The following is a 13527-nucleotide window of genomic DNA, read 5'->3' as shown; positions in this document are numbered from 1 at the left end:
TAACTTTCTGTGCCGGGACGTTCGCAACTGAAGATGATTAAGAGTTTGGATAGTTCATCCTACTTTGAAGGATAGTATCAAATGTTCAAGGGGTGGAATCAACTAATGGAATTAATCGGTAAAACTACAAGTCCCACTCTATTATTGTAGTAACGTTTGTGTAATAAACAAAATTCGCCACTTTAGTAGCAACTTAGTGCATTTCGGTATTTTAAACGAGACAGTCCTTGAAATGGACTATTCAATCAAGTCGTGGCTTTGTTGGTAGTGATGTCAACTATGTCCTCTTCGTTCAACATTCACATTTTACTCGTTTAACAAACTACCAATCCTTCTGGCCGGATTATACTTTCCAGTTGAACCTACAACTGTTACAGCAAAAACAAGTGCGCCACTTCCACCTGGGCAACCCCATCAATGTCCAGGAGCGGTACATCACCAACTTCCAATGTCAACATATCGGGGTATAAAGTTCGACCAATAGGTCTATTTCACTGTAGAGGGTGTGTGTTGAAGGGGACGAAGCTCCCTTATTGCTAAAGGCTAAACATGGGACAGTATCTTCATCTGCCCGCTTTTATTGGAAGAGACTGGTTTAGAACTAGATCCCCTTCTCACATATTGACTGTGATATAGAGCCGCTTTTGCTTCTCATAAGATCAGGAGACTAACCCTACCATTAACCTTAACAATCCTGAAAAGCCTCTAACTCCGGAAGCAAGTGCAAAATTCCTCTTAGGACTAACTAAAATGAGAGGTTTCTTAAGCTTCTTGTCTTAAGAGTAACAACTGCATGTTCAGGAAAAAAGAAATAAAACTTTTTCATCATGTATTGTGCACTACGCAAAGACGTAGCCAGCGAGGGGCTCAAGGGGTCCGGATCCCCCCCCAAATTTTAAATTGTTTAATTTATTTGTTTTAGAGAACTATTATTATTGAAATAATTCTGCACTAATGATTTGAATTGCTGCTTAAAGATCTTTATCAATACAGATAAGGGTCAAAAACTTATTAGGAAACAAAATGGTGTCTTCGTTTCGGGAAAATATCAGTTGTCTTGACTCCTCCCTCCCCCGAAAATATCACGACAATACGTTACTCCTAGAATGACTTTTTAAGAGGTGGACAGTGTGTTTTCAACAGTAACATAGCGAGCGTGTTTGTCAATCGCCCATCCAAGAAACACATAATCATCGTATAATTCTTGGAATTATGTATCCAAGAACTGCATTAGACAAAGGCCACCCCCATATTTGTTATTCACAAAAAAGTCACAAAATTCTCGTCCAAACACGTGCAGATAATTTCCAAGCTAACTTTACCTTCGTATTCTTGATTTATCATCGTCGTAAAATGTACAATCAGTGGAGTGAAAATGGGTTCTGGTGACAAAACTTTATTATCACACATCACGCCGCCACCGCTACTACCGTGTAATATATGTGGCGTAAACGTAAGCCCTTCTTGTCTGGAACCAAGCACCAATCGGGTTCTGCGTAAAGGCGAGCGATGAAATTCCAACACAAAACACGTCCAAGGGAAATATCAAAACCTTCTTGGGGGAGGGTTCAACACAAGAAGCAATAGCAATAGGAGGGACATAAAGAGGTATAGCCCATCAACTGTTGAGTGATGGAGGAACGGAAAGTCACTCGGTGTTTTCAAACTGATGTATCGACACAATGATAATAGCCTTGTACCAAATTGTTGTCCTAGTCGGGTCAGATCGCTATTTACCGAAATAGGAGCACACCAAACAGCATTCCTCTGTATTGTTACACACTTTACAGCATTTCTTTCGTCAACGAGAAACATTTATGGGTTTATGCTTCCTTACGAAGATGTCCTTTAAAGGATGTTTAAGGTAACTATTTGCTTCCTTGCGGAGACGTCCTTTAAAGGAGGTTGGCAACTATATTTGCTTTCTTACGAATAACGTCCTTTAAAGCAGGCTGGCTTCAAGGCAACTAATGGCTTCCTTACGAAGACGTCCTTTAAAGCAGGTTCAAAGCAACTAATGGCTTCCTTACGAAGGCGTCCTTTAAAGCAGGTTCAAGGCAACTAATGGCTTCCTTACGAAGGCGTCCTTTAAAGCAGGTTCAAGGCAACTAATGGCTTCCTTACGATGACGTCCTTCAAAGGAGGTTCAAGGCAATTATTTTGCTTCCTTACGAAGACGTCCTTTAAAGGAGGTTTAAGGCAACACTTTTGCTTCCTTACGAAAACGTCCTTTAAAAGGAGGTTCAAGGCAACTATTGGCTTCCTTACGAAGACGTTCTTTAAGGAGGTTCAAGGCAACTATTGGCTTCCTTACGAAGACGTCCTTTAAAGGAGGTTCAAGGCAACTATTGGCTTCCTTACGAAGACGTCCTTTAAAGCAGGTTTAAGGCAACTAATGGCTTCCTTACGAAGACGTCCTTTAAAGGAGGTTCAAGGCAACTATTGGCTTCCTTACGAAGACGTCCTTTAAAGCAGGTTCAAGGCAACTAATGGCTTCCTTACGAAGACGTCCTTTAAAGGAGGTTCAAGGCAACTATTTGCTTCCTTACGAAGACGTCCTTTAAAGGAGGTTCAAGGCAACTAATGGCTTCCTTACGAAGACGTCCTTTAAAGGAGGTTCAAGGCAACTATTGGCTTCCTTACGAAGACGTCCTTTAAAGCAGGTTCAAGGCAACTATTGGCTTCCTTACGAAGACGTCCTTTAAAGGAGGTTCAAGGCAACTATTGGCTTCCTTACGAAGACGTCCTTTAAAGGAGGTTCAAGGCAACTATTTGCTTCCTTACGAAGACGTCCTTTAAAGGAGGTTCAAGGCAACTAATGGCTTCCTTACGAAGACGTCCTTTAAAGAGGTTCAAGGCAACTATTGGCTTCCTTACGAAGACGTCCTTTAAAGGAGGTTTAAGGCAACTATTTGCTTCCTTACGAAGACGTCCTTTAAAGGAGGTTCAAGGCAACTATTGGCTTCCTTACGAAGACGTTCTTTAAGGAGGTTCAAGGCAACTAATTGCTTCCTTACGTAGACGTCCTTTAAAGGAGGTTCAAGGCAACTGTGTTCTGTTTGGCGCCAAAAAGCTTTAAATACGAATAAAAAAAAATCAGGAGGCTTTTGGCATGTTAACACACACCCCATTAATTCTAGTTACAACGTTGCCTAAATAAACTGTAAGGAATTTAAATGAAGAAAGTTGCGAGGGATTAGTGTTTCCTAGATTGTATAGTGTTAAACGTTTAGATTGTTCAAATTTGTTTGGGTATATTACCTATAAACATCATTAAAGCCCGGCTTTATGTATTTTCGTTTGAATTTAATAAAAAAATAAATCTCAGGCTTTAAAAGATACAATATCTGTAGACAAGACCAGTGGCGTAAATAGGACTGTTTTACTGGGAGAGGGGAGGGGGTGAATCTGGTTGAAGAGTACACCACACCTGGGACCATCGAACGTATCTAAATAAATCTAAGTATAAATAAATTATATACGCTTAATTCAAAGAAAACATTCAATTGTTGTATTTTAAACAAGTTAAATTGATGTTATACTTATATTTTTTAGAATTTGAGGGGGGGGCTTTATCCCCTCGTTTGCGCTTCAGTTACGCTACTGGGCAAAACCAGCATGAAAACCTTCCCTTATTTTACTAAGAATTGTAGGCATTTAGTGATATGCTCTTAAACACCTTTTTTACCTTTACTGCTAGCATCGGACACTGCAGTTGAATGGTATCCACAGAAGTGTGGATACCATTCAAGTAAAATTTGAATGTCCTAATATACATTGGATTTGGACTCTACTTGTCGACAATGCTCAGTGACAATGTACATTAGAAAATTGAATCCTGATGCGAAGTGCGGGTAGTGTGGGGGGAGTGGTGGGAGGGGGGAGGCGGTGACGGGGCAGCCAGCATATATCAACTGATCTTCATTCATCCACTGCCTTCTCAATTTATTCAACAATGTGGCCGTGAATGGCAGTGGCTCAGCATACCAACGTGACGGCCCGGCGACACCCACATCTCAACGGCCTAGCCGTACCGTGACGAGTAGCCTGTACCACTCTCTATTTTAATATCGACACTTCTTATAACTACAAAAAACGATTACTATCCTTTTTCAAGAAAAGATCACTCAAATCCAATTTACTTGCAGAAACTTAATTGAGGCAATTCCAGATTCGCTAAGTTTTACCCTACAAGGACAATGCTGAAAACAATTCCCCCCCTTATTTTTAGCGGCCACTTTTTAATATCTAAACGAAGTAGCATAACACGGGTTTTAAATTTTTTATTAAATAATTTTTAATTGTATTTTAAAGTGAGACATCTCTCACGATTCTACGACTCGAAAAGTGTCTGAAGTTTAGCATTTTTCTTGAGGGGTTAAATTCAAGATGGCCGCCAATACAGTCGAGCACAAAGTTTACTTTGGCAGAACTGAGCTGCGTCGTTTGCTTTAACACTAAATAGGCCTGAAGAAACGATTTTGGGAGGATTTTTTGTAGAGCTTACAGTATCCGTACAAAACACGATGCCACCATACCTTCGGTTAGTTCGGTTGAGTTGGGGCGTTTATGGAAAGAATATATAAGAATTATTAAACTGGTCGGAAACAATCTGTAAAAAAAACTGATATTAGCTTTAAAGTGTTTTTACAGTTCTTCCGGTTTTAGTAGGTATGATTTGGTACCCGCGGAGGGAGACCCTTTGCGGATAAGTTCTTTGATTGGGGTCCATACAGTGTTGCCAAGTCGAACGACTCCAGTATGTCCTGTGGTCGCGACTCCCCTGCCAGTCCACGGTCCGACGGCTCCAGCAGGACTAAGGACAATGAACCTCCGCCTTGTACCTGCCTGGACATTGTAATTCCTGCCTCTTTCTCAACATATAGCCGCTACTAGGCGGTTAGGCGGCTAGGTGTTGGCAGGAGTTCAACACACCACAGTGCGTGGAGCGCTCAACTTCCTGTGTAAATCACAACATCCTTCGCCACCACTCGTCCGTCCTTCACTCAGGTGCGGCCACCGCTTCCTCCTTCAGCGTCCGGTGCATTCTGCTGCAGCAGTTTAAAACCGTTATGTGATCACAGTTGATCGTCCAGATTGTACACATTTGTTAATATACTTCCGAGTTTCCGGATTCTTTGTACAACGTTCCACAGTTCCATTTCCATAGTCAAACGTCGTAATTTGGAACGTCGGGTTTTGAAACATCGAACTTTGGACCTTCGGAATTTGAACCTCGGATTTTGGAACGTCGGACTATGGAACGTCGGACTTTGGAACATCGAACTTTGGAACGTTGAATTTTGGAACATCGGACTTTGGAACATCGGACTTGGAACGTCAGACCAATATACAATATTAAAGGTTGCTTAAAGCGTTGGTGTCACAGAATTTGAAAGCGTATACTGGGCCCTGTAATTAACTACAAGGTACGTGGACCTTTTCTGGAAGGAAAGGACTTAAAGTTCCACTGCCGGGGACCTATAGGGAGCGGCGCAGCCAGCTTTGGAGAACAAAACAAAATCTCTGTCCACGGAAGTATTCGACGCTTTCACCCGGAGACCGATGATGAGAACAGCTTAGTCATCGAACTTAGGGTTTGGGTTCAAATTCTGTCTTTGACCACATCACTTTTATCAGTACCTTATACTGTAATGATTCTTCCCCTTATTCTGTTTGATAAGATCCTAAGCATAGCCAGTGGCCCATGATGTCGGGTAAAATAAGTCTTAAAGGGAGATCACCCTCTCCTTTTTTGAAAAACTTCGAACTGCGTGAAAGGAGGAACTCTCCAAATCATTGGTTGTTTACGAAAGAAGGAAAGGAAATGGGAAGTATCATACCTGTACTCTTAGCCTCACTTAGGTCATGCTGCGGGTCACTACTAGCTTCTGGGCATATTAATGATAAAGGTGAAGGCAGGATCTTCTGCGTGGATTTTTAATACAATCAGCAGAAGAGCACTTCTGCCTGGGTCTTTAATACAATCAGCAGAAGAGCAATAATTTTCAAATCCTCCTGGGACAATTAAAGACCATACGTAATGCCATTTAGGACAAAAAGGATCCACGGAGGTTACAAACTCTGACCTTTATGTAACGTCTAAGGTCAATTAATTGATAAAAGAGGTACCGTTTTAAAGCTTTAAATCATTCACTCGTAAATCTACAAAAGTAAATCCAACCTATGGTCCAGAGAGGGATTGGCGACCCATCGTTTTTCTGACCAGTTGGGCGACCACGGACAACGATAAACTTGACTGAACTCACTCTTAACTGAACTCACTCTCACTTACCTCTCAGTATCTGGTACAGGAAGACTTTGATGTGGTCTGGCGAAAGGTACTGCGGGGAGACGATGATCTTGTGGAGGTCACTCTGCAGCAGTTCAGTGATGACGTAACTGAGGTCACAAGGTCAAGGAAAACATCGACAACGACAACAATACAAATACACAACAATACAGTCACGTGGGAATGATCACAGATCACAAGTAAAATAATTAATATCAAAGTCAAATGGAAATGACCAACAAGTAAACTGTTGTGATAACAGGCAAACAGATAAGTAGTGACAAAAAGCATTCACTACCTTGTAGGCCGAGACAATGGAATAATCCATGGTTGTGTATCGAATATAAATCAGCTGGTTGACAAGTATTTGATTGTAACATGAGTAAATGCTTTCCAACTTTTCCCCCCTTAAGGTACGTTTACACTGGTACAAATGTATGAGTACTTGAGTGATATTCTTGTTTTTGAGTGCTGAAACCCCAATACATGTTAATTGACTTCTGGGCATTTACACTTGTCCACATGTAGATTCTACAAAATGTTTTCATAGATTTAATTATGGATAGTGATGAAGAGGGGTTTTTATACTTGTCTACTTGTACACTGCTGTTGATAGAATAAAAAAAGATAACGGCGGTTATATTTTTAAAGGACAACAAAGGAAAAAAATGTTTACAGCATTTCATTTGGTCTGAATCTCTTTAACAGAAAAATGTAATTCTTGTCCTATGGCAGTGAAATGTTTTTCATTTTGTTACTGTTCTATTATTGTACTTTTTGGTCGTAGCATTCCATACGAAGCTCTAAATTTATCAATTAGTTGCAGTATTAATTCTTGACTTAAGTTGCGATTTTAGCATATGACTGTACTAAACTTGTTTACAATTTTCTTATTCTGCTACTCTCGTTTTTACCCATAAGACCGATGTAAACATATCTGCTCACAAACTTTAAATATTACAAGAACGACTTTCACTAATTTGTTCCCTTTTTCGTGTCACATGTTAAAACCGCATATGATTGTACTCAACTTGTTTACAATTTTCTTATTCTATTTTCTCGTTGCCCATAAGACCAATGTAAAAGCCAATCACGATGTCCCACAACGTTATTCAAACATTTCACGTTAAATCCAGTACCCACTGGAGGCCAGACCCGGAGCCAGTGTAGTCTAGGAGAAAGAAGATGACTGCCGATGACACGACACAAAGCAGCGGCCAGGTCGGCAGGTAATCACGGGCAGGCAGGCCAGGCACCCGGCGGCCTTCGGGCTCGGTTGTTGGCCGCGTGGCCTTGTCCGCGGTCGAGTCACAACCCCCCTGACGAAGCTCCCATGAACCGATCCGAAACTTCGGTCGCGATCGAGACAATTCTCTTGTGCAAGTCTAGAGGGCGTCGTTGTTTGAGAATTACAACATCAACGATTTCAATTCCACTTGTTCTGTGGAATTTGGCCAAATGATGCTTTCGGCGAAGCCGTCCAAAAAGGTTTCATATAAAGTCTTACAGAATTTTAATTGGATACATCCGCTGGAGACAATTACAAAACAGAATTGCAGGAGGATAAACTTGTTTCCGAAATTACGTTTCGATATTTTGGTATTTTCAGTCAAATATAACAAAAACCATGAACATTTTAACAGTAGGATATATCACGAATACGTATACATATTGTTGCTATTAAGAATCCAACAGGTCTTTTTAAATGGCGTGGTTGTTCGTCTACGCGTCGGGAAAGATCTCAGTTGACAATCTTTTTGGATTTGGAGTTAAAAGATCAAAATTAAGGTAAAAATAAAATTCAATCAATTTATTTTGTTCTTGTGGATTACAAGGCAGAAATCATTATTTTGTCTTTCCTTACCCTTTGACTTTCATTACGTTTGTTCGAATCCTTCTATCCTCCGTTGTCAGTATATTATATTAACTTTCTTTTGTTTTTAATCTTTATTCTAAAACACGCTCTCGATTGTCACAATTCAACCCCCCCCCTGAAAAAAACTAATTTTGGGGCAGAATACGTCCCTGCATTAATTGCGTAACTAAATTGACCTCGAACATTTTTAACGCTAAAGGATGCGTTATTGTCATCCGACAAGTTTGTGGAGTAACAAGAGGACTGATATGAGTTGTAGTACTTGCCATAAAATAAATTTCCTTTTGCTGATGCAAAAACATAAATTACCGTAGGCCTAATTCTTTTTTAATCTCTCAATCCATCTCATATGGTAAGTATGAGAAGTGCCTTGCACTCTCAAATCAATAGAGAATATTGTTTACGATGCCATCCATGGTAAGAAACATCACTGGCGCCGGTACAAATACGGTACCTTGAGGTACGCCGTGATGACCAGCTTATAGGTACGCAACTTCTACGAGTAAATCAATTACCTCCAATTTGTTATCTCCAAGTAACACACTGTAGGACACCCCTGCTCACGGTCAGGCACCGGGTTTATAGCTTTTACGACTGGTAGTTGGTGGTGTAGTTTCTTGACCTTGCCGGTCCAATACTCCCACGAGCCGGGACGGTCGAGCCTCCCCCCCCCCTTCCGACAACACGCACTAAGTCCTCACAAAGAATTCATTTACTCCGCTCTTTTTGTTGCCTTTGATATATGTTTCCTGTATTTCGGGACAGTGTGCATACAAAATAGCAGGTCTGGCCTGGTACGTTTTTTCTCGTTCTCAGGGCGATGTCGGCCCATCCCCGGCTCGCACATTTGATCGTTGTTTCAGATTACGCTCTTTTTCGTAGTTTTCACTGAAAGATCCGAAATTCGGGTTTATTCCATTATTTAGATAGAAATACGATTGGTCGATAGTCTTTAGTTTTAAGTTTTTTCTGTCCCTACGTGAAATAAAACCTGATAGAAAGGTCCGAGATACTTGAAACTAGGTACAACATGGGTTCCTCTTGTTCCTAGAAAACCCCTTATTGAATTTTGGGGACAAAGAGTCAAAGAGGAGCAAAGTTTTCTTTGCAGCCAGTTCGGTAAAGACAGTTTTTCGATTTGTCTTGCCCCTTGATAATTTAAAAGTTTTGCTGAGAAAATAAATTTCAAGCTGTGGAAGAACTGACCACAGATAAGTGGCCACTTTTTACCCTACTATTTCTCTCAAAGGCGCTACCCTTCTTTTCCTTTAACCCAGTGCTATCTTTGTGCTTTTGCTTGAACATCAAAAGTCTTTGAGGATATGGTTATGCTTGGCCAGACGTGCGTTAATACATGGATACGTTTTCTATAGGAACAAAAATAAATAAATATTTCTCTTATATTTAAATGAAATTGTATGATTAGTATAATATTTTGGCTATTGCTAGTTTTACGTTTATTCAAAAAAACCAGAAACGTTGCTAACTATCGGTAAACTATGATTACTACGTACAATACATTAGTTAACGAAGCGTAATCAGATGAATAGTATGATCCAAGACACATATATGGCTTATATGAACAGAACGACTGTAATTTAAGTACATTTCACCCCTTCCGAGTTTTGACGTAATATTACGTTCATAGCGATTGCGTCTAGTGTGATACTGACGTAATATTACGCATCGTTATATTGTTCCTGTTTTATTCTGCCGTAATATTGCGCAAGATGCATATCTATGACAACCGCGCGACGCGCAATTAGTTCTGGGGTTTTCTACTAGATTTCAGCACCTCCTTGGTCCTCGTCATGACATTTTGCACCATAGTGAGTTCCCTGTAGTTCCACAGTGCAGACAGCTACCGCGTGTTGTTACATGTCAACCGTCCTGGAGTATTTTATGGTTTTATTGAACCCTACAAACGTGTATAAAAATGTGGCCTTAATCGGACTGTGATTCCCCGAGTTGTAGTTGACATAAATGTACAAAGTTTTAGTTTGGTTGAAAAATGCCAGTAAGCGACGAAATAATTAACTATATATGACCTAAACGTGGAAATGAAGCTTAATGTTAATTTAACTCCCGTTATTGTGGCTGCACTAATTAATTTGCGGTTAAAACTCAAATTCGGGCACCTGCAATTTTTGATCCAAGAGTTGTTTACTTCAACAACCAATGAATTACAACTTCTCAATGAATGTTATTATTACTCTCTTACGTCGCGACCTTTTTTTACAAAGTAAGAGTAAAACCTAATATTGTTCTTAAAGGAACACAAATAATTATTGTACTTATTCAGGGGCCCGTAGCATTGACAAACTATTGACAGTCCATATATTAAATATCATTTAGTCGGTTGCACGGTGGAACGTGGTATAATGACCACACCGTAAAATGCAAACAAAAATATGGGGGCGGGAGAAATTCAGGAGCAATCAGAACGCGTTTAGACCGCAGGGGTGGCGAAACTGTGGTGAGATGGGGGCACCAACGCCTGGGCCACGCGCTGGGGAGGCACGCTGGGGAGGCACGCAACTTTAAAACAATCAGCAAATTGGTGGCATTAGCGACTCACAGCCGAGAGACCGTATCCATGGCAACGCCGCCCCCAGAGTAGATTGTTGATGGGGGAGGGAGTTACGGGGGGAAGGGGGGCTATAACTCGGCCAGTACTGTAGGGGTTCCACATGATAAGTTCATATCTGCCAGTACACACGATGGTATTTCTCATTATATTAAAGTATTCATGTTCACCATACGTCATTTGTCAAAATCTAATTTTAATATTATGTCGTTAAAGAAACTAAAAATAATTAAGCCACCACATATCAAAATCGAGTCTGTACTGTATGGGTTTAAATGTAAAAAAGTTTTATATTTGTTGCACCAGTATGAAACTAAAAGAATTAATTTTAAATGTTAGCATACCTAGAGAAGATTATATAAAATATTGTATTTACCTCAATAAATGTAGGATTATTCTTTTCACACCCTCATTTCTATACTAGCAAAATTAACGGTTCGTTTAAATTGCTTCAAAAATATATTCATTGTACAAAACTTATTAAAACTGTTGCATTTTTTTAGTCTTAAAGTAACCAAGCAATTGGATTTTCTACAAATAAATATTTGCTAAATAAACATAATTATTACGATAATTTAACTAAAAAAATTATGAAATCACTAAACATTGACATCCTTATTTATCTTTCATCTGATTTGTTAATAGTTTTGTCGTTTTATGGTCTATTTTTATGTATTTTGCCAATTTATTTCTGTTACTTTATTGTGTTGTGCGGTATTTCGTTAAATGTTTATACACAGCCTTGAAACCAGCTAAAAATGTACATTTATTTTCAGCTGGATCAGAAACCTTGTTAGGAAAAATAAGAAAACAAAATGCTCTTACTAAAAAAAGAAAAAAGAAAATAGAGAATAGAGGGTACTTAAACCATTTTAAACACACACACGAGAATATTTTTACAGATTATGGTGCCATTAGAATGCCACGAAAACCATCTTGCGTATAAACAGAATGTGTGAACTCGAATCTGCTAATAAATAGGTAAATAATACCGAAGTTTTGCTTCATTCCTCCACTAAAAAGACGACTTACGTGAAGCTGCTTATACAGTATATTCTAAGAATGTAAACGTTATAATTCCTAAATTATACAAACAGAAAATAAACACTAATAAATAAATATTATGATCACAAATTTTTAGAAGTTAAAACAAGCTTTCAACAGTTTTCCACTCTTGGATAACCGACTACAATTATATCAATTGGAGAAACAAAATTCATACACAGCATCGATAACGTTACAGTGGCAAACTACCTACGGAGGAGGAAAAGGCTTTGCAATATGTACCTGAATTGCATACTAGCGCATGAAGGCACTCACCCACTGCCTTCTAGACTACCTCGATAATATAGCTTTGTTATCAGACGCGACTGATAACAATGTAGACCTTAAAGGTGTTGAACAGTTGTTTTTTAAAATTATGAACCAATAGGTTTGAACATTGACTTGATCTATATACCACTTGATTGTGAACCCTCTACATATACAAGTACAAAGTGTGGGCTTTCCTATGTTACTTTTATTTCGATTTCTATATTCCCTCCTTCTATTTTCTATTACGAACCTGCTGCAATTAAATAAATTGGGAGTTTTTCACACTTCAAACTATTTTACGCCCTCATCTTGGTCGCAGAATAAAGGGAGATGCTTCATTTTATCCCTTTATAACGAACAAAATTAAGGCTTAACATTTTTGGAAGTCAAACGTTGTTCTTAAGGTGCTTAAATCAAGATGGCCGCCCATACAGGCCAGTAGACTCGTAGGTAAAGCTTAAAAAAGGGAAATGTGGTTACGTAAGGTGATGAAATAAAACAAAACACTATAATGTTAACGCAAATAGTTCTTGAACTAGATAAAGAGAAGCTATACATAATAGATTAAACCTAACTCCTACCCAACATTCGGTTTAATATTGTGTCCCTTATACAAATACGTTCGTTATAAAGCTTTAAACATGTTTAAAAATATAAAAAATCGATTGCGGGTATTCTTTATATCTAAAAACATCCGAAGCGTGTTATTCTTTATAACTATGAAAACCCCGAATTCGGGTATTGTCTACATCTAAAACAACCGAATGCGAGTATTCTTTATATATAATCCCCCCCCCCGGAATGCGAGTATTCTTTATACCTAAAAACACCCAAATGCGGGTATTCTTAATATTTTTAAAATTATATGGCTCCCATTTTACAAAAAAAAAAAAATAAATAAGAACGTAAATAAAACAACCGAATGCGAGTATTCTTTATATATACCCCCCCCCCCCCGGAATGCGAGTATTCTTTATACCTAAAAACACCCAAATGCGGGTATTCTTTATATTTTTAAAATTATATGGCTCCCATTTTACGAAAAAAATAAGAACGTAAATAAAACAACCGAATGCGAGTATTCTTTATATATAACCCCCCCCCTCCCCCGGAATGCGAGTATTCTTTATATCTAAAAAAACCGAATGCGAGTATTCTTCATATGTTCAAAATTATATGGCTCCTATTTTAAGAAAAAAATAAGGACGTAAAATTGTTGGATACTTAACATTATTCTTATGGGGGTGAAACCAAGATGGCAACCTCCAGGGCCGTACTCAGCATTGTCGAGCCCTGAAAGATATTCGGATGGGGTCATCAATACGGGGCCCGGCAAAATTGTTCGAAAAGCGGTCTGACCACAGGTCTGGTCACCCTTACTTCCTGGTAGGCTATTTGGTAAAGTGTACAAAAGGAAATTACACGTGGTTACAGAAGGTGATAAAATTAAAAAAAAAA

At 39.0% G+C, this 13527-nt stretch overlaps 1 protein-coding gene across 2 annotated transcripts in view; it reads right to left on the bottom strand.

Moving 5' to 3' along the window:
* LOC124367983 (serine/threonine-protein kinase NLK) overlaps window positions 1-13527 on the bottom strand; it is a 247457-nt gene that overhangs the window by 35164 nt on the left and 198766 nt on the right. For both annotated transcript variants that reach the window (XM_046825243.1, XM_046825242.1), the window contains exon 4: window positions 6296-6402. In XM_046825243.1, the coding sequence (XP_046681199.1) occupies window positions 6296-6402 (107 nt within the window). The remainder of the gene's footprint in view (window positions 1-6295; window positions 6403-13527) is intronic.

Source organism: Homalodisca vitripennis, chromosome 8, assembly GCF_021130785.1.
Source record: "Homalodisca vitripennis isolate AUS2020 chromosome 8, UT_GWSS_2.1, whole genome shotgun sequence".
In the NCBI taxonomy this organism is placed as follows: domain Eukaryota; kingdom Metazoa; phylum Arthropoda; class Insecta; order Hemiptera; family Cicadellidae; genus Homalodisca; species Homalodisca vitripennis.
The sequence above is the reverse complement of the archived record's forward strand: the minus strand, read 5'-3'. Positions and strand labels throughout refer to the sequence as shown.